The 22194-nt window shown below is 39.5% G+C and overlaps 1 protein-coding gene across 2 annotated transcripts in view; it reads right to left on the minus strand.

Moving 5' to 3' along the window:
• Positions 1 to 329: 329 nt before the first annotated feature.
• Positions 330 to 22194, minus strand: part of ptpn11b (protein tyrosine phosphatase non-receptor type 11b) — a 36660-nt gene continuing 14795 nt past the window's right edge. Inside the window, exons 3-16 of one of the 2 annotated variants that reach the window (XM_034591749.1) lie at positions 15851 to 16045; positions 12452 to 12644; positions 12119 to 12235; positions 11774 to 11887; positions 10932 to 11028; positions 10648 to 10727; positions 10122 to 10277; positions 9295 to 9426; positions 7907 to 8061; positions 6216 to 6283; positions 5925 to 6076; positions 4987 to 5087; positions 3700 to 3825; positions 330 to 2097 (exon numbers count right to left, since the gene is read on the minus strand). In XM_034591749.1, coding sequence (XP_034447640.1) covers positions 3738 to 3825; positions 4987 to 5087; positions 5925 to 6076; positions 6216 to 6283; positions 7907 to 8061; positions 9295 to 9426; positions 10122 to 10277; positions 10648 to 10727; positions 10932 to 11028; positions 11774 to 11887; positions 12119 to 12235; positions 12452 to 12644; positions 15851 to 16045 — 1648 coding nt within the window. In that variant the 3' untranslated portion in view covers positions 330 to 2097; positions 3700 to 3737. Of the gene's footprint in view, positions 2098 to 3699; positions 3826 to 4986; positions 5088 to 5924; positions 6077 to 6215; positions 6284 to 7906; positions 8062 to 9294; positions 9427 to 10121; positions 10278 to 10647; positions 10728 to 10931; positions 11029 to 11773; positions 11888 to 12118; positions 12239 to 12451; positions 12645 to 15850; positions 16046 to 22194 lie in introns of both variants that reach the window. The other variant, XM_034591748.1, reaches the window with a different exon arrangement.

Here is a 22194-nt window from a genome sequence, read left to right on the forward strand (position 1 = left end):
ATCCACCATTAAATTAAAAGGGCAATAACTTATCACAGGGAAAGTTTCAAACCAGAAACAGTTGAGTGGCAAAAATCACAAGATATTTGTGAGGTGATGAGAAACACATTTGTGTTGTTCTTCTACTGATGTAGTAGAAGCTTAATAAAAGGAATCTGTTCCAATGATATGATGAACGCTGGTTATGTACTGCACAAGGTCGACTGAGTCAAATTACAGACTTATTCAACGAGCACTGATCACTCTATATTTTAACGTCTATGAAGAGTCATGAGCCACAGCTATAGAAACTCATAATATAATAATAATAATAATAATAATAATAATAATAATAATAATAATAATAATAATAATAATAATAATAATTCATGATTGAGTGTGTGTTGTTGAGCAGGTGAGCTGGTGGAGGAAGAGGAATGGCTGGATCACAAACACCACCAACAGTTGTCACTCACTCCTAGTTTCTTTTCATGAGGGTAGACTGAACACTTCATCATTATTACCGATCGTTTTTTTCCTGCAGACCATTAAGTCATTAGATTTTAAACGAGCTGGGCCAGATGTCGCCAACGTGACTACTTCACTGGGATATTTTGGTGCTGATCCTGGAGGCTAAAAATAGCAGACAATCTGCCAGACAGCACAGGGGGCTGAGTGCTCTGCAATGCCCCCGTCTTCCTTATCACATCAGTGACGTCACTCAGCTATCATCAAGCTTGGATTACAGCCATCTTCTAAATTACTTTTTGGAGACAAATCTATTCTTCAATCTCGGGCAGATGGCCATCTGGCCCACTGTAATCGTCCCCTTTGCCTTATCTCCTTGTGACGATCTCCCCGACAGATGTTGAACTGCATCAGACCTGCTGATTAACGAGAACGGCCAGACAAATGAGGCAGAGAGACGGCGGTCGGCCGAGCTCACCTCCAACAACCCGTTCAGGAATCCTCTCAACCCCGTTTCCTGTCAAATGTGGACTTCAAAATACTATCATGATAAAAATGTAAATTAGCGCTTTGGGCTGCTGCTTAGACAATTGTGCTTAAATATGATCTCTTCCACCATTAAGCTCTTTTATAAATATAATTATATTTAAAAAATAAACATCTCATATGTTACACAACCATGATACCAACGGCATCAAGAAGTAATGAAAAGAAGCGGACCACTGGAGGTCACGTTCACAGGACCGACAGTACTTGACTAAATGACTAAATTTGCTGATTTGCAACAGCACAGGAAGTTTCTTTCAACTCTTTCACAACACTCTGACAAATAAAAAAATTTAAAATCAAATAGTCCACTTTTACACCGCAAATTAAAATGAGAAATTATTTGTATCTTATAAGAAGGAGTTTGCTTGCCCTTCATGTGCTTCAGCATCCTGTGTTATGTAATTGCCCTCGCTATCACTCAGCGGCCACCTTAATAACCAACACAGCTGGAGTGGCAGAACGCAGCGAAAACAGTCTTAGCTTCGAGTTCAAACAACAACCACAAAAGACAGGGAAAGAGAGAGAGAGCGAGCGAGAGAGAGAGAGAGAGAGAGAGAGAGAGAGAGAGAGAGAGAACAGAGTGGTTTCTGTGAACAAGCGGACAAACTGCTCAGCTTTGACCTCTTCGTGGGTCTCGTACAGCTCTGTTCATGTCAGGCCAAGGGCAAGCTCCATGTTCAATATCCGTCATCCTGAGGAAAAACTGGTTGTTTCTTAATGTCACGTTGGGTTTCCAGGGTTCGGAAAACAGTTACAGTGCAGATTTGACAGCAGGTTTTGGGGAGAATAGATTACAGACACATCCTGTGTCAAGGCACTTCTGCTGGTTAGGAGAGGGAGAAGCTTTGGAGGCTGGAGCGAAAAGGGAGAGAGACGAAGGAGGACAGAGAGGCCCTGAGCGCAGGCACTATGCTATAGAGTCCTCCTCTCCACGGAGGTTGAGGTTTTACTCCAGACAGAGAGAGTCAGCAGGACGGCAGCCGGAGAGCGCCACCTGCAGCCCAGGCAGGGTCCACAGTTGTGCGGTGTATTCCGAGCACCACGCTCCCTCCTCCCTGTGAGGGATTTTCAGGCGCTAACGAAGCGACACCTCAGCTGAAACTGAAGCACACAAACACAGACAAGTTGAGTTAACTGGTGTCACTTTAAGTAACCAACCAGTCAAGTTGCAGTTTACACCTGTAGCTGTCCAGACCATAGACTGTAAATAAAGTTGCAGTCTATGGTCTATTACTTCTCCACTTCATCCCACTCTCTATCGTAAATATCCCAGATCAGAACGCCGCCATCTTGCACATTACTGTTCAGTAGTGATCGGGGAAAGGATGCTTGGTGGTGAGGTCTCGTGGATACACACACTCAGCCAGTCTTGAGTCTTGACAATCTTGACTTTCAGCTGTCAATCATGACATCTCCCCCTTATCATCGAATAACTAATTAAAACCCAACTTACTGGAACAATTATGATTTGAACAAACATCAGTGTAATAAGAACTACCTAAAATGACCATCTTTGATCCATGTCCCATCAGCTAACATGGAGGAGAAGGGGTTATGACCTATACTGCAACCAGCCACCAGGTGGCGAAAGGGACACTTTGGCTTCACTTTTGGGGTCATGTCGTCCATCTTTATTTACAGTCTATGGTCCAGACTTGTATGATATATGTAATAAAGACACATTCTAATCAGTTCATCCTCGAGTCCAATTGAACATTCACAAGAGCCAGAACACGTTTTGACCTTGAAAATTTACCTTTGACCAGTTTTATCTTTATACCAAATTTACAGGAATTCCCTGATGGCATTTCTGAGCTATCGCATTCACAAGAGTGGGACAGACAACACAAATGTACAGGGCCTCTGGCTTCGGCTGTCATGTGTGTGGACAAATAAAAATAAACAGAGCAACTAAGATATTAATATTTGCCATTTTTGGGGGGAAATTCTTACAAAATATCTGTTTAGATTCATTTTCAACTCCAGACAAACTAAAAGGGGAAAATGAACGACATGCAGTTTAAAATACATTCACTGATAATTAAATCTGTTCCCTTGTGTCTTCTGCTGATGACCCCAAACTACAGCCATGATTCACTCACTTTAACGCTGCTGGATTCCTTGTCTGTTCTATTAATCACCGTGAGCGAAAAATGAATGAGACTGGGAGAACTGAGGTTGATTATAAATGGAACATAAATTGAATCTTTTGTTGCTTTAGGGGGAGGTCAGGTTTTCTTTTCTTAAGGAAGCTCAGATGCTCCCAGCCCCCCTATAATTCAAACCTTGAAAGTAGGAGAATATTACTCATCTACTTACATGAGGAAAATTCATTTGATTCACTAGAAGATACTGAGCTGTCTTCAAACGATGGAGAAGTTTTAACAGCACGATGATTTTCGATTTTAGTCCAGATTTCAGTTTCTGTCATACATTTACACAAGCCTTCATTTTAGACCGAATATTGGCTCATATTATTCCAACAAAAGCTATAGAACACCTAATGGGATCCAACATGTACCAGCAACACTCCTACTACTCTTAAAAAATACAAACCAGGTAAGATGATGCTCTGACAAATTTGTTCATATTTGCAGTAGAAAAATACCCAAACCAGCCGCTAGTTTTCAACAACAGTGCCTGAATGTGTTCTGTCAAAGCCCAAACTGATATTCCAACATAGTAAATGAATGAAATACTTACAAAGAGGCAGACAGAGAAATGTGGACGTTCCGACAGTTTTACCTCCTGGTGTTACTGCTAAAAGACGTCTGAGGGCTTTTAAAGTTTATGTTCTCGTACACACTCGACGAATCATCATTTGTCATCCTACAACAAGAGAGAAAATATTCACAGAGAAAACAAATTAACAACTTTATCAGGGTGTCTTCAGATTCACCAGGCTGAATTTGAGACTCCTTAATCTCACATAAAGTTAAATTTAATTCCAGTTTCATGGTGAAAGTATGATGGAGAACCAAAAAGGATGATATGAGCCGTGACTAAATTCAGAGGCTGCATTCTTTGGAGGGTGCGTTTGAAGACCAATTGCGTTACAGTGCCGTGACTAGATTGTCCCATTTCGAAGGCTCCTCAAGAAACGAAGGCTCCAAGGAGCGGATCCTTCCCGGCCCAAACTATCCCTGGATTAATTAATCGTTTTTTAAATGCTTGAGTATCACACTTCAACCCAACCGATTGTTACATATGTTCAAATCAAGGGGCATTAAAACTTGCTCGCCATGTCCAACTTCAGCTCTGTTGCTCAGCAACAGCAATAAAGGCGGAACGAGCTGGTGATGTTGATCATAGAAAGCTTTATTCCCGAAAAACGGTCTTATATCAGTTGGGCTTTCGTGGTCTACGTGGCCCACAAAGGAAGCGGTCTTATTGGGCCGTGTAGACTGCGTCCTTCTGAACTATGCAGCCTCTGAATTAAGACACAGTTATGGCCATGAATTATTAATAATTATATTCATGATTATTTCCAGTACTTCCCAACAGTATTCAAAAATGACTCCTAATGATATGATTAATTAAATGAATTCACTCTGGATCTAGGTAAGCAGTAGAAAATCGGCAGATGGATCCAACAGTGAAAAAAGGATTAATTCATTCAAGTTTGTCTCATTTAAGTTTTTGCTGAATGGAACATTGTCCATAATGAGACGACAAGCTTCCCACTGTTGCATCAATCCTCCTTTTAATTTATACTGTATATTTGTACCTATGATATATACGTTTATTTCTCAACAGCCTGCCATCACATACAACACCATATACGACACCATTACTGGCAGGCCAGGAAAAAAATACGTTTGTAATCAATACATTTTAAGGCCTCTCTTTTTTTAGACACATCATTGGACTTTTCAGTACTTTTCAGATTCCCTGTTTAATCCATTCTCTAATATTGTTCTGTGATCCTGTTTATCAATCAAATAATTGGCTGCTTAACCATCCCCACTGTACAGTAGGAGTTATACTTACACAGAAGACGAGCGTGAGGATGCCATGCTGGGTTTGGATCTTGAGTTGGTCATCTGGGGATATTTGATATTGGAATATTCCCTCTCCTTCAACTTATTTCTCTGCAAAGCATCAACATGAGTGAATGAGTCCGATTCAGGCTACAACCCATGTTACACACTATAACTGTCCACATGAGCGTTGTAGCTCTATATCAGTAATAATACCTGTCCATACTAACCCACCTGAAAAAGTTTATCACGTGACTTTTCACGTATACTGCAAATGTGCATGCCGATGTATACAGGAAGTAGATTGTCTACTCTGAATTTGGCTGCTCAGTTACAGAAAATATTATGAACGAGAAACAACAATTGTGAAAAGTCAGACGAAAGGAGCTGTAACTGGCAATTTGTGTTTCTGTCATCTTAACACTGCTGGTAGTCAAGTCATGACTGATAAGACCGCATAATGAAGCCAATGTGGACGACTGCATCATTGTTTCCAAACATCTCTGTTTTTTGCCCGTCTTAGTTTAGTTTTCAAACTAAGACTGGGCCAGCAGCGTTTCCAAACTTTTCTCTTTTAGGCACTCTAGTAGTGTGGGTGGCAGGTGTAAACATAGCAGCAATGATGCATTTTAAAACTAGAACTAGGACGTGGTCGTGTGGATGCAGCCTCAGTTTAAAAGACAAGATCCTTCGCAAAGACCTCACCAGCTGTCGCGAGTCCAAGACCTGAATGAAACTTTGAACAGTTCCACATTTAGTGGAACATCCCTTTGGAGATAGTTGTTTGCTTCACTGCTCTACCTGTCATGACATAACAAATGCTGCCGGCCTTCACACTCTGAGATCAAACACATAAATGTTTTAAAGCCTTCATTACTGTGCCAAAAAAGTGTTTTGTCCTCAATCTAAAGTCACCATAGATGTTTGATTTAAAATGCAGTGGAGTACCTGCTCCTCCTCCAGTCTCTTCTGAGCCGTTTCTATGTGCTGCTGCACAGCCATGTAGATGAACTTATACTGGGCCTCTGTCTGCACCATGCCCGACCTCTGCTGCCGTACCCTCTGGATGGTCTTAGGGATATCGATGTCACAATCTAGACCTAGAACACACACACACACACACACACACACACACACACACACACACACACACACACACACACACACACAGGAATGAGCCCAAACTTTCAAAGAAAAATAAAAAGTCAATTGTGTTACTTTTATATCTAAGAGTCGTACCTTGGCGGTTAATAATATCGATGAGAATGTCAACAACGATAATGGTGCCTGTCCTGCCGATGCCTGCACTGTGGGAACAACAGAGTGAAAAGTCAAACCATGTGTAATCAAAACCCTAAAAAAAAAATATCAAGGCAAATTTTTTTATAATTTTATAGTTATCAACATGTTTCATTAGGATCAAGAGCAGAAGGGTTTTCGCAAAACCTACATGTCGATGCAAGTAAAGTTTACGGTGGTGAATTGTAAGTTGGAACCAGAAATAAAGAGGCTTGTTGTTGCGTCAAATATAAAAATGCTGTTAGATCACTCTGAGAACTCAAAGTTATTCTCCCCACAATAACAACATTCATTTATCAACAGCCCACTGATCAGTGAATGAGTCAGATGTTTTCTGTCGCTCGGTCATCACGTTTGAACAACATGTTTTGGTGGCTGGGTATTGTGAGAGACATGGAGCGAGACTGGGCTTTTCTATTCACATCTAATGGACAAATCTGGTATATTAGCAACCAAACATGTCTGCTGTGAACGTGAAATACATCAGTGAATGCTTGCTGACAGCAAAACATCAAAAATATTTAGACATCTGTCAATCCAGCAGGAATTCATTCATGATGAACTAAATCTGTGTGACATCTGACATGAAAATGATATGAAAATATTGACATTTCTCAGCTTTTTTAAACCAAATCAGAAATTATAACTCTGGTCTTTTCTGTCAAGACGAGGTGGACGCCCTGACCACAGCAGAGCAACAACAAATTGTGCTGCTTCAAAACGTTTCAGTTCAAGTGGCAACACAAGGATTAAGTGTAATTAAGAGCCATTGTGTTTGTACTAGAGAGGACCAGCTTTATGTGATGAGAGAAAATCTTTGCCAACTCTGTGAAGACCTGTTGCTGTAACAAAGACACAATTTTCAAACTTAATTAAAGTGCACATCACTGATCAATTCAAAGCACATTTCATCAAATTTAAATTTCATAAATTCATGTCAATTCCAGCCAGTTAATTGTCTGTGTAAAATAATCTTATAATATCTTGCACCAAACAAAGGACATAATGTGTGTTTTAACTTGATAAGTGAAACTGGATAACTCTATCAGTTGTGAGGAGAAAGACAAGGTGAATGGTAATCCTCCTTACATTACACGCAGGTTCAATTTCTGTTCAACACATTAGTTAAGAGGAGAGTGCCACCTTGTGTTTTGTGTGGGTCTTAGAATAGTTAGTTTTCTTTTTCCCTTGTTTTCTTCTCTTTATGTAGATGTTTGTTATGTTTAGTGAGTTGTATTATATTTTATTAAGTCCCCTGATTTGTTCTCTTCTTTTCCCTCTCTGTCTGCTACAAACATCAAAAAGACAATTGCAACCTACAGAGCTTTGCCTAAAGCTACTTTATTGTCTAATGTTGTGAATGTCCTCACCAGGACTTGTTTTATGTAATATAGTAAAGCTGCCCTCATGTCTTTAAGGCTATCAGCCCTATGTGTGTGCATGGGTGTTCAAAGGAGTGCACACAAGATGGAATTCTAATTACTGTTGTTGATATCTGATAATAAAACTGTGTTAGTAGATCATCTCACTTATTCTCTCGACCCGACTGAGCAATATTTACGTTAAGGCCCCACCACTGTCTTCCAAGCAACATAATATAAAAAGTGTCCCTCCGTCCCTCCTGGTTGTACCTGCAATGGACAACAATGGGTCCAGTGTCTGGAATGGTGCTCTGAGTGCGGTTGACCTCCTCTAGGAACCAGAGCACACCGCCAGGCTCGTTGGGTACCCCGTGGTCGGGCCAGCTCAGATACTGATAGTGCCAGATGTACCTCAGAGGCTCCTTCTATAACGAAGACACAACAAAAAAAATGATTTGAAGAGGTGTTCCAATTTTTCATTTTTCATTACACACATACTCGTTGTTTTCTTATCTCTTTTGTCTCCATTCTGTCTCCTCAGGGTTCATCAAAACAGAGAGCCTCACTGTAAGACAACACAACGTCTACAATCCTTTTCCACACAGAGATACACTGTGAAGTCCAGAAAAGCTAATATGATTCTTCAGCAGTTTGATTCAGGCAATTCAAGTAGGTATTTTTCACATCGATAACCAGTAAAAAAGGTCTATGTGCTCACTTGAACTATGTTAACTGCTGCACTGTGATGGAGGAATAATCTCTGGTAGTCTGCCACACTGCAGATACACCAGCACTAATCAGTATCCCTGAATGCAGGACTATGCTTTTGTGCAAAGTGCGGATTGTTCCTCATTTCTTACAGTGGACTCAGGAATTAATGATTAGGATCAGAACGGAGGATTAAAGCAGCCGGGAGCCGTTACTATAAACAGTCAGTGGCAAGGAGCTTGGGTAGACTTCTCTGTCTGCTTCTGTCTCCTGCTTGACAGTAACCTTGATTAACTACAATATCTCAGAGAATAAGTGATGGTGGATTTACTTCAGCTCAACTGTGTTTGTCCAACACACAAACATTATGGTTTGACTGAGGCATCACTTGGGGGCAGTCTGTGGAGACATTTTGCCAGGTTGTTCTCAGACAGGCTTAGTAGACTGAGCTCCACCATTGTAGTTTTGAGTAGAATACAGGATTTTGAATAGAAATATACAGGATATTACATCTGCACACTAACTACAACAAGACTGGGTATCCTCAAGTTACATACCATTTTAAATTCCTCCATGTTCAACCAAATTAAGGATCACTGCTCTGATCAGTGGTAAAAAAAAAAACAGCCTTTTATTTACTATTATTTAACTATTATTTTCAGGTATAAATGAACAGCACTAAATCAAGGTTTTTATTATCTAAAGCTTCAGTGTAAGAAAACCTCTATAAGGATTTATAAAAGCTTGGGTGAGCTTTTACTTTCTACTATTTCTGAATCTGCTTCTTGTATTCTTCAGGGCCATAGAGTCAAACCTCCTGTAAGCTCAAGCACGTGCTAGAGGATTGAGTGTGTGTGTGTGTGTGTGCGTGTGTGTGAGTGAGTGAGGTGTAAGATAATCTGACCCCAGGTCAGTGGGTCAGCGCTGACTGAGAACACAGTTCTTCCTACCCGGTCCAGTCGGGTCACCTCCAGCTTCCTCAGGATGTAGTCTTGCGCTGACTGCTCATCCATGTTCCTCACTAGCACCTTCCCAAACTCCTTAGTGGCGTGGAGGTCCGGCCAGTAGCACACACATTTGTTCTGAAACAGAGGAAGTAGTGAGAGAGAGATAGAGAGAGAGCAGAGGGAGGGTGACAAGCATTAGACAATCTAAAGAATCAGCTCATCTCAAGCAGCTTTCCAATCAGCTTAACTGTCATACTATCCTTGTCAGCCGTCTCGCTCTCTCCCCTCCCCCCCCCACACACACACCATCATCCCTACTAGGCATATCCACCCATCTCTGTTAGAATCAGATAATTATATCTAGTGCACTCTTTCATCTGAAAATGAAGAACAAAATGGTTGATGGCAACACAGTTAACCAAGAGAAATGGGCTAAATCTGTAATGTACCAGTGTCAACACAGCTGATTTTATCAGCCCTGTAATGTTCTTTCACTTGTTAAAGGTGGTGAAAGCACCTTCTCCATTTGTTCACTGCTTGATTTTTAACATGTTGTGTTTTAGATTTGGGTTATTTCACTCCCGCTCTCACAATGAAATATTAAGTGTCCGATTACAAAACACCCACCACGGATCACAGATCTCCATCATTACAAATAATCAATAATCAATCAGCTCAAAGCAGTGGATTATTGAAACAACGTGAGAAAAACAATTTTTACTTTATGAATTACCTTCCAAGTTAACCAATATAAAAGACAGACGCATTTCACACCATTTATCTCCACTAGCTTACTGACTATTTTCTCTATGTTTAAGCAAAACACTCACCCGCCCTCGCTCTATCTCCTTCGTGGTCATGACAATGACGTGTGTATTCTCCTGATACACCATCTTCCAGAAGTCATTGACTGTGTTTTGTAGGCACCCCTGGGTGGCGATGAAGACTTTGCAGTCGTCCACGTGGCGTCCCTCTTCATGCAGACTCTGTACAGCACATACAGTTAATGTAGTAGTTTTGCTCTGAGACCTTAGAATCCTATTCTCACAGAAAATGCAATGATGATAAAGTAAAATATACAGAAATATAAAAAATATTTCACAATTAATATAAAAAAAACTAAATGAAGTGCTGCTACTAACAAAGGGAGTTTCTTTTTGAGACATTATCTACATTGACTGATAAATTTGAAGTTTTCAATTGATGCTGAACTAAACCTTATTTCAAATTTCTTTTTAAAGATGAAGCTCCCCTTTAATTCCACTTATATTGAGGCTTTGCTGAATGCTGTGTATTAATGTTATCAATCGAGCATAGGTGTTGATACAAGGTTTGTATGAATCTGAAAAGACTCACTCTGATGTAGTTGGCATTGATGTAATCTGACCCAGGAATATCTGGATCCATTTCCCTGAGTTCAACACGAGTTGTGTCGACTGAACAAAACAAAGTCAAACCGTCATTACTGCACAACAAAATGTTCACCTTTTTCAAGTCTAATGTCAAATGATAGGCTGTGAGTTATCAAAACCAAATCTTGACACTTAGCGGAGGCCTCTATAGGGTCTGTCGTATATTTGTGTCACTGTTTCCACAGGAAGTTGGAGAGACAGGAAATGTCAGGTTGCTGCTTGACTCACAGGGGAGGATATTCTTGTATCTGTTTTTACTCTTGTTTTCCGGCTTCTGGCCGTCTTTCCGGGGATACAGCAGTTTGCACTCCTGCTGCTGAAGTACCTGATGGTTGATGAAGAAAGAAAAAGGAGAGCGTAAAGAAAAATGACACATTTTCCAAAGAGGTTCGTAACTAAAAAGAACATCCCCTGTAATGTGACTGCTACTAGTGAGGTCATTAGGCATCACCGCTGAGTCTAAGAACATACAAACTGCATGTGTCAGTATTTGGGGTCCACACTTCAGAAGAAGAATTTTCTTTTCAAAAACACTAAAATAGACTAATTGTTTATGCATATGTGATCTTTTTTATTAACTGTTATAACTAAAACCAATTGTATGTCATACATATGGAGCCAGATAGACTCATTAATATGTTTGCACTGTTTTCCTGACTTCCAAATAATCTATGAGGTAAAAACATACAAGCAACAAATGTTAATTTTTTTGTATAAATTCAACAACCAGACAATGATCAGTTAATATGATCTTATTGACAAACAAACTGTAAAATACTTGTATTGGTTCAGTAAAAGCCTATTAATAATCCATCGCTTAATATGGACTCAAAAAATGGAAAATATTCGCATTTATAACATTTGTGATTTGTATCAGTTGCACAAAAATGACAAAAACTGAAAGAACACATAGGAATCAAATCATCCAGCTCTTAACTGAAATCTCATTTGATAAAGATGTTGAAAAATGTTGACCAACACTCTTAGCTGAAATATAAATATCCCCATATTGGTTTTAAATGATGATTGATAGTAATAATTTTGTTGTTGACAGTTTTGAGGATACATACCTCAAATTCTTCCCAGAATCCTTGTTTGGGCTTCTCAGAGTTGTCTGCTACTTTGTTGAGCTCCCGTACCCGGTTCTCAATGTTGGCTGCGTTTATCCTCGTGGCATTAAATGGCTGTTGTTGTCATGTTGGAACAGGAAATTAAATTTATCAACACAAAAGAAAACTAATTAATTCATCTAAATTTAAAAAAGCACAACAACAAGAACAGGAGAATAACATTTGAGTGTGGTTTGAATTAAACCAGCATATTGGAACACATCCACCTTCATGGTACTTTTTGCAAAAGATTCACCAGATTGGATTATTTAGTTTTTTTGTATATGTTAAATTTTAATTCCATACCTGTTTGAGGTGCACTACAATGCCACTTTTCTCCACCATGGGGTTTTTCTTGTAGTGATCCACCAGATCAGCCAATGTGTCAAACCTCTCACCTCCGCCCACGTCGTATTTACCGTCCTGCTGGAGACAGACATCGACAGTTGAGGCGTTATTAGGTTACATCCACACTATGTTTTAGTTTTAAAACACATCACTGTTGCAAAATTTACGCTTGCAACCCACACCACTCAAGAGCCTAAAACAAAGAACCCTCTGGTGTGTCTTAATCCATTTAAACAAAACTCCTAATAAACGCAAGTTTCTGTATATGTCAGGGGTTCTGCGTTACCTCACCTGGTAGCGTATCATAACATGTGTGACCTTGGTCTTGCGATCCACGTTTTCATGTTTCTCCTCATTGGTGAGAACCGAGAGGACGAAGTCGCCCGGTTTACTCTGGCTCTCCCGTACCAGGAAACTGCCGGCCTTGCCTTTGTCTGAGAGCAGTTTCTCTGCATCTCGCCCAGACAGGTGTCCATGGTACCACCTGCAGATGAGTTAGAGAACAGACTGTGAGAAACATACACTATAATAGAGAAACAAACTGGGAACTAGAGCCGGACTGACATATCAATATGAGCATTTCACAGACATATGTGCATCTGTATCAGTGTTTATACTTGCTGATATGTGCAGGTATACAAACTTTTATTAAAGCTATAAACAAAACAGAGAAGATATTTCTGTTTACGAGTATACAAACTTTAAAAAATTTGCTTAAATTCCCCATAATCATGGCTGTAAGTGTTCAAATCATATTTACTGGCTGTGACTATTAACGTGAAGCTACAGTACCTTAGAGACATAAAATATAAACATACAGCTGGCAAGACGTGTTCAAAAACAGAGTGACTATCAGCGTTTATTATTTCAGACTGGATGATTTCAGCAGCTGCTTCTCCAACTCATATGGAGATCAATACGCTCAGCCTCAGGCTGGCTGAGGTTTCAAGGTAGATGAATTACCAAGACAAGTGAGAGGAGAGCTGAGGCAGAAACTTGACCAAATGAGTGGGAGGACAAGCATTATGCTTCCTGCCACAAGGGAATTTTTTTTTTATATTGGTAGGTTATGGGTTAACATAACGTCTATCTATATGTGCACTGTGAGAGAAGACGCATACTCAAGAATAAAATTGTCTCTTACATCGATGCATCCTCACTCAGATGCTGATGAAAACCTGCAAGTCTGTATTTTTCTTTTTACCTGTGTGGTGTGTTAGAGCGTGTAGGAGGCTCAGATGTATGTAGAATGGAAAAACCACTTAAACCACAGCCATAGATCACAAGTTCATAGACCTAAACAGAAACTGGGATAAACACACTGCAATGTGCAAAGGTGTCGAAAAAGTGAATGTATACAACTCGCTCAGCAGCCGTTATATTTTTTTCAAAATGTTCAAAATGCTTCCTGTACGTGTGTGAGTGAGGGCGTGCATGGACTCCAGGCTTATACACGTGCTGTAATAACCTCACATTTCAAATCAGGTGTGTAGGTGTGATGACGTGTTTATCTGCGTCCAGCCCGTGTATACAAGAATGTTTGATGTTTTCGTGTAGCTGCTAGTGAGCATAAACAACAGCAGCACCACCCACTTTGTTTTTTTGAAGACGCATGTGGGAATATGCCACTATTTATGCATGTGGATGTGAAGTGCATCTAAGTTTATTGTGTGGGTGTGTGTGCACAGAATGCATCCTCTCTACACAAAGTCTATCTAAGCACACATATGTGAATTAGTAAATTTAATAAGTAAAATTCTAAGTGGAATTATATTGTGACAATACCATCACGCTGATTAAAAATCCTGCTGTTCAAATAGATTTAAATTAACAATTTATATATATTTTTATGAATATAAATAATGGATTTTTTAATTATACAAAAATACATGGCAGGTAAGCTCTACTAATCGACTTCGTCATTTTAGAAATGTGTTAATGTTGTGTAGTGTCTTGACAGTGTGCACTCTGAGTACTCTGTCTTTAAAAAACTCAACATCTTAACCATTGTTGCAAATTTAGCCTTATTTCACCATTTCAAGCGTTTTATGCACTTTAAGCACTAGAGACGGGACAGATACCTGCTGCCATCAGACGGATGCAAAGCAGTGGTCACCAACCTTTTTTCTAAGCGTAAGCGGAGATCTACCATCACGATATCTTCCAAAAAAAATCACTTATGAGGGTCATATTTACTATTTTTGTCATTTCTGTTAAAGGCTGAATGTACAAACATAAATATACACAAAGAAAGGCAGTTATGCAACTTTATATTTTTCCATGCGCAATATTCACAGTAATATCAATTCATATATACAGCATCTGTTCAATGCACAATATTTAGCTTCTCAGTTCAACAATATGTTTTGCAGAGGAGCTGCAACTGCAGCACAATGTTTTTACATAGAGGCTTTACCTTGAATATGGCCACAAATATGACTATTTCCTGTGATTCAAAATAGTCATGTCTACTCAAATAAATACCAGTACTATACACTATGAAGCTGTGCATCTTCCGCTCCTACACGTATCTCACAATAAAAAAAAACTTTTTAAACAAAAGAAAGGATTAGGTCAACAGAAAAGCTGGAGTGCTTTTATTTTAAAACGTTTACATAAAGTGTTGCAACAATTTGTTTGTGACAAAGCACTGGTAAGTATTGTTGTGGTAAAGAAGAAGTGATCATTGGTAGTGTATCGTTAGCCAGAGTTGGTTAAAATGTCACCATATTTTACACTGGACAGTCACAAAACTAAAATGGCGATGTGTACTGTATGCAAGTCTTCTGCTTTGATGGTTGTTGTATATGCCTATATTTATTAATTTGTGTTCTCTTTCAGGTATGACTTCCAAACTGGATGATGAAAGAAGTTATATCTTATTCATTCTATGTATGTATTTGTTTTTCAAAGGGTTTAACCTGAGCCAAGCCAACATTGATAGCAATCACCTCTTCCTTAGAGGTAAGTAGCAAAATATGTTATATACTTTTTTGGATCTAGTATTGGATCGGTACTCGCTATCGGCCGATACACAAAAACCTGGTTTCGGAATCTGTATTGGAACATCTCTAGTATAGACCTATGAACTGTTCAAGAAAATACCAGTTCACCTGGGAGCCTCATCTTTCTGCACTGGTGATGGCACTGATATGACGCCACTCACTTGTTCGTATGATAAGATGTAAGATGTTAATTGCAACTCTTCACTGATCTCAAAACTGTCTCTGTAGTTTCAGTATGGAATTTGCCTCCTAATTATGCAAAAACCTAAAGCATAATATTGAAAAAGTGCCTTAAAACAAAATTAGCATTAAAATCACAAGTATTCAGTATTTTGTCAAGTTTTAATCCCTGTAGGGTGAAAACGCCTCGCAACTGCATTTAGGCTGTAACAAGACTCTGTAACTGCAGTGAGAGCTGGCCTCATAACATTTCTCAGCTGGTTTGGCTGCTTCTCATGGCATTTACAAGCTCTTGAGTCCAACACTAAAGATGTGGGTATAAAAATAACCTATTATAATAGCCTATGGTCCGACACATACATGTAGTTTTAATGAATTCAGAGAAAACACTAGTTGAGCTATATTTTAATATAATATGTATATTTTAATATGGTTTTTCCACATTGTGTTTCTGTGTACGCAAATGTGAGCATATTTGCATGTGTGTGGGCGTTAGTGTCAGCACCTCTCAGAGGTGGGGTCCTTGCAGTTGAGTGGGTACTTGAGCTCGATGACATGGCCGTTCCTCTCCCGCAGCAGATCCTGTTGTTCTGTGTAATACTGGATCAGCTCGGCCAGCGTGGCAAACTTCTCCCCTCCATACAGGTCGTAGTAGTCGCCTGAGTTCTGGATCTTAATGTGGGTCACCTCATCGTTACGCCTGTGCAGGGGGAAAAATAAAACAGAGGGAATCAAGTCACTCAGTTTGTTATCATGCCTGTAAACAGAGGTGGACTCACTCCAAAGAGGCACTCAACATTTTTTCCGTTTGTATTTTTCTTGTTTGCTTGCACCCTCCAGACACACACACGCACAGTATATGCTCACACACCAAAAAATCAAGATCGTACACACTTTGTCGCCCACACTCACTCCCAGAGTACAAATGCACATAAATTACAGTATAAAAAGGTCCAGTTTATCAAACCATATGCTCCCATTTTAAAACACGATCTAACTTTCTTATACGTAGAAAAAACAGCAATTTGGGTGACATCTTTCATTTGTCTGCTGTTATTTTCTCACATTAATCTACCTAGTTTTGTATCTGCAATAGCTAGGCTTTTCTTATGAGGCTGACAGAGTAATAAGTGTATAACATGTAAATTTTATGAAATAACTTTGACCTTTTCCATCTGTGCCAGAACGTAAATGATAAAATAAGCCACAAGCCACAAGCTATTGCAGGAAAAGAAAATGTGAGCAAAAGCTACAAAGACGCAGTGATTAAAAAATAATAAGAGATCCACTTTATCTCTCGCAGAATATTTTTCACTTCCACTTCTCTGCAGAAAACAACACAAATCTTCTCAATACACAGTCGTTTTCATTTCTAATGTATTCAGAGGAAGCAGAGCAGGAGAGAAAAAAGATTCACGCAGCTGCCAAGCTCAAAGACCGATAAGCCAGAAAAACATTTGTTACCACTTTACATATTCAAAGTCCTCTGGCTGGTTTGAATAGGTGCACACAACACACACATGTATATAGAATTATATAGGATTTGCCTGGAAGGTAGTGAAGAAAAAGACGAATGCTTCTGTACTCCTGCTATGTAAATCTACTTTTCCATTTTCCATCTCAAAGAACTGCGTTGAACATGTTTCCTGAGCGGAGACAAACAAACATCCTGTAAACATATTAACAAGGATGACACACCAACGCATAACTGTGTCAGGGACCAAAGGGGAGTTAGCCAGGCAGTCAGTACAATCTGGTCTCCAGGATGAGATACCACAGTATCCTCTCTTCCTCAAACTGATTATCAGCTAATGGTCGTATCAAATGGCACAAATCCTATTTCCCTGCATCACTTTTCTTATTGTTCTCAAAAAATTCACATTCCTTTTTTTTCTTGCTTTTTCCCCATCCTCGTACTCAAAATACTGTAAATCCTCTGCTCCATCCTTGCATTCATCTGTCCCATAATCCATCTCTCTCCCTCTCAGTGTTTCCTAGTAATTGCTTTATGGCTCTATTAGCAGCTGTTGGCAAGGTGCCACAGGTCTACGACCGTGTTAAAGGCCCATTCTCATCTCTCAGACCAGAAACCTCTTTCATCTCAGAGTTTAACACCATTAAACTTTCAGTCACTTCCTCCCTCTCCCTCTCTCAGACATAGATAACCTTTATAGATGAATACAGGGAGGCAAGTTCAGCATCATGTCTGCTCAGCTCTGGCTCAGTAATGTTTGTTCTGATGACAGATTACTTGATGTAATGCCTTTTTTCATCTATGTTTTTCGCCATAAACATTTAGAATTATAACTACACTTTACTGCTCTTTTTGTGTAAAACTGTGTCAATCCTCTATTGACACACATCATAAACTATTATGGGTCTAGTAAGCTTATCCTTCAAACAATCTACCAACTGTTAAACATCCTAGCAGCAGAGTAGACGTGTGCATAAATCTGTCAATCTCTGCTAAAATGAATGAAATATTTTTGTATACATTATGTAAAATGACAGACTATACATAAAATGTTAATATCCACAAAGGGCAGTCATTTTGATCCATGTAGGAAGTTTGAAAGATTTAAAACATTTTAAAGTGAAGTACAAGGTTGTTCCTCCTTACTGAACAAAGTTCTGCATTTTCAAATGAGTGAACTTACATTCTCACCAACATCCTATATGGCTGCTACTGCTGCCATGGAGGTTATGTTTTCATGCCTGTCTGTTGTTTTCATCTCTAAAGGGACTGTTGGGTCTTGGCGGATGTATGAGTGCCCATCTAGTTTCAGCTGCAAAAGAATGACGATCTGCCAGAAAACGGCACGTCTGGAATAAGACTGATTGATTCATTCTGAAATTCTACTCACAATTTTTGGGATTTACTGACAACAAACTAGATTAATCTCAGCTTTACTGTTTTGTTCCACACGATAATCACATAAACCCAGCTAATTTTGTGTTATTATCCAAAGGCAAATAGTACAAACTTTAGATTAAATAACTACAAATGAAACTGTGAATAACTGTACACGTTCAGCATGACCGGACGAAAACCAATGTGTGCTTAGTATATCGTAAGACTATAATGTGGAGGTTGAGTCAGTCTTTAAACATATTCAATTTCATGGTGTGATGCTATCATGCTTTACTGGAAAAAGAAACGCAGCAGAAAGAGAGAAGATCATTTTGTCTTTGATTAATCTATGAGCTGGTTTGCATTGATAGGACCAAGCGAGCAGAGGTCCAGGCGTACGGAATGTCACACAGTCAGATCAGATAACAGCATTGTTATTCTGCTAGTTCAAAAGCCAGAGCAGCAACAAATCATATCTATGAGCAGGATTATGTGTACATTTTTCTCGCAACATTCAAACCAAAGCACTGAATCTTGAAAAAATAGTGTGTTCTAGTAATAAACAGCCTTTAGATCACTAACTCATTCACCCAGAAGATGAAGTACACAAACATGGACAACTGGGGAATATATTGCTGCAAAATGCACATACTTATGCACGTACAAAGTCTAGAATATATAAATTATTGCTTGCTTTGCCCCGAAGCCATTGCAAGTAATATTCTTCACTCAACACAGCCTGACACCACTGAGAAATCCCCTTTACTGCTCCCTGTCCACTTTTTAAATTGAGGCAGATAAAGTTACTATTCCACTCGTGCATATGAACTAGACTGCTGCACTGCTTTTTAACCTAGATTATCAAGGAGCCATGTTTGAACCTGACCTAAAATTTCAAATGTTATGTCAGGACAGCATGTTCTGTTTCTGAGGAGCTTGTCCTGAAAGGCTGTGGAAAAAACAGGCATACATCAAATTCATCATCTGGTAAAAAGTTGAGATTTTATTGAACTATGTACACTCGATATAGTCTCAGCTGTACACTGCCGACTTCTAAAGGCTGACCAAATTGAGACAAGAAGTGTTTGCAAACAAAAGGCACCCAAGAAATCTTACTCTTATCTTGTTTGTTCATAAGAGGCAGTAGATATGCTAAGTCAAAGGCTAAACTGAGCTGATAAAAAAAACAACAATAATCAGCAAAGGAATTGCTGGAATCACACACACACACGCAAACTCAAAAGTGTGATTATACCTCACTCAGGTTGATGACAAAAGGGCAACAAGTCTTTAGCATGTAAGGGCGGCGGAAACATGAGCAGCTCGTTGATGAGCTGTGGAGAGAGTGCATCACATACAGGTGGAAAACTACACAGGTTTTTCTGCCTAGCTCGTAGTTCAGAATAGCACAGTATAAAGCCCGACGCCCTCACACAGAGGCAGGGGTTAACAAAATTATACAAACATTAGTTAAGAGCATCCTATCATCTAATAGTCATCAATTAGCATTAAATTGTTCCCTATATTCAAATACTATCTTTTTTTTTTTTATTGAAAATGTATGACTCTGCTGTATTGTTAATGGTACATGCAATAGGAACTTCATGTTCTCACTTGTCAGGAAAGAAGAAACACTGACACAAGCATGTGCACGCTTTATAGTTGTGGTTGTTGTGTCTTTGTCCTTGCTGACACGCAGATCTAGTTAGTACCTAATGCCACTGTCAGCTGCGAGTGTTAAACTGGGCCATGTCACAATGAGGGAGGATAGATGTCACAATGCAACATTGACATTCAACACAGAAAGTAAGAAACTGCTGAACCACTCGGAAAAGAAGACTTGTGGAAAATATGCAGTTTAAATGCAATTTACAATCATAGATTGGTGAACTTCTCTTTTACTCAACTGTGTAAACCTATAAATAGCCTCACTGCAGTGGAAACAGATCTAAGCAAACCCAGGCTAGAATTATATAATACAGAGGCTAGGAGAAAATCCATTTGCTCTCTGTAGTAATTTGCCCTGGAGAAAAAAGAAATCTTAAAATTGACCTTAAAATTCCTCCTTGGGGTCTTTCGAGTGTATAAAGAGCATGAAAAATGATGGAGGAAACATGAACAGACAGCTCTGCTTACAAAGTTGGATTTGGATATAAATTATGGCTAAACTTTTCTACTTCCAACTTTCTCCTTTCCCTCTTTGAGGTTCATGAAACTCTGAATTGATTACATTTTCAAAACCCTCAAAAAGCTCTCATTAGCATCTTAGATGTCAGGCTCCCGACGCTTTTGAGCAGCTTCTGTTGACCTCGTGGACCAGGAAAGAAAAGAGGTGGTGGAGATAAGAGAGGGATGGGCAGAGAGAGGAAGATAAGAAAGAGCAGGAGGGACAACAGAGTCCCTCAGCATCCATTAAATCTGAACACTCACAGTAACTGTCCCGCTCCTAATGGCCACAGTAAGATGAAACCTGCCTCATGACGAGCTAATTAGACTCTCTGATTAGACACTGCCTGTGTGTGTGTGTGTGTGTGTGTGTGTGTGTGTGTGTGTGTGTGTGTGTGTGTGTGCGTATGTGTGTGTGTGTGTGTGTGTCTGTGATAAGGCTTGCTAAGAATTGCTTCAATTTGATATCTTCAGTAAATTCCAATATTTTCACATTTGATAGACTTCATTTGAAGCATGCCAGTCAGAGATATACGGCAGTGTAGCCAATTAAGAGCCCAGAGGGAAGAAATTCAAACATTTAAAACACTGGCTGAACTTTTCGGGGAGAGACTGTGAGTTGGTAAGAGACTACAGGCACCAGTATGATGTTACTTCATCCAGACACAGGGACAACAATGCAACCACACCAACGCAAAGGACGAATGGAAGCATGTGGGCAGTGACGGTTGCATCGTTTGTAAAGGCAGCATAAATGACCACAGTATTTGCATCTATATCAAGCTGCTCATCTGTCATTTTGAGTTTTGAATACAAAGTGTTGAGGTGTATGAGGCTGCATGTTCAAATATCATATGGTATAAATATAAATATGAAAATCTAGCTTGTACTAAATTATCACTAAATAATGGTAAAAAATAAAAGAGAAGGCATGTCTATAAGTCTGTTTATATTTTTTTTTTAAATGTGGCCCTGCTTGTGTGGTGTCATCAGAGTGTCCGGTGACATTCATATTCTACTCACAACGGCGTCATTTATACCATGTTTTGAGCCTATATGGGCAAGTGCGCGTTAGCATCGCTACATCCGCTATAGTAGCATCACCACTTCCGGTTGCCAACCTTTAGACTTAAAACGTGTCTACACGTCAACACTAATTACCCCTGAGACTCCAAAAGTGTTTTGTAGACTCAAACACTTCACCCACCCATCAATCTGCATAGTGGCAAAAGATAATGAGTGAATTTTCATTTTTCGGTGAACTATCCCTTTAAAGTCTGTAAAGACCACAAACCATGACAATAACTCAGCCCATATACACACACACACACAAACACACACACCCAGACACACAAACCACAGAAAGTGAATGTCAAAGGCTTAACAGGTCCCTCATTCTTCAACATCATTTAAAAGCTAAATGCTGTCTAACTACTCCTTCCTTGTCCTCTTTCTCTCTGTTTTATTTCCCCTCTCTCTCCCTCATGCACTGACACACATGCACACGCACACCTTACACGTTTTAGACAAATGTCGCCGTGCCAGCTAGTCCCAGTGTAACAAATGCATTTGGACTTTCTACCAGGCACATGGGTGACCGATGCATCTCTTAAAAGCTTCCGTTGCCAAGGAAGAGCCACTCTTCCAACTGCCTCTTCTTCTGTTTGTTTCCTGCTCTCTGTAATCACCATGGCATGATGCTCTAAACCCCACTTACCAGAAACCGTCTCTCTGCAACACACCCAGGCTCTCAATTAATGAGATTAAGATAAATGTGTTTTAGGTATGAATGACAGACATAACACAGAGTTACACTCAGCTGGACGTGATCG

Source organism: Hippoglossus hippoglossus, chromosome 7, assembly GCF_009819705.1.
Source record: "Hippoglossus hippoglossus isolate fHipHip1 chromosome 7, fHipHip1.pri, whole genome shotgun sequence".
Classification (NCBI taxonomy): Eukaryota; Metazoa; Chordata; class Actinopteri; order Pleuronectiformes; family Pleuronectidae; genus Hippoglossus; species Hippoglossus hippoglossus.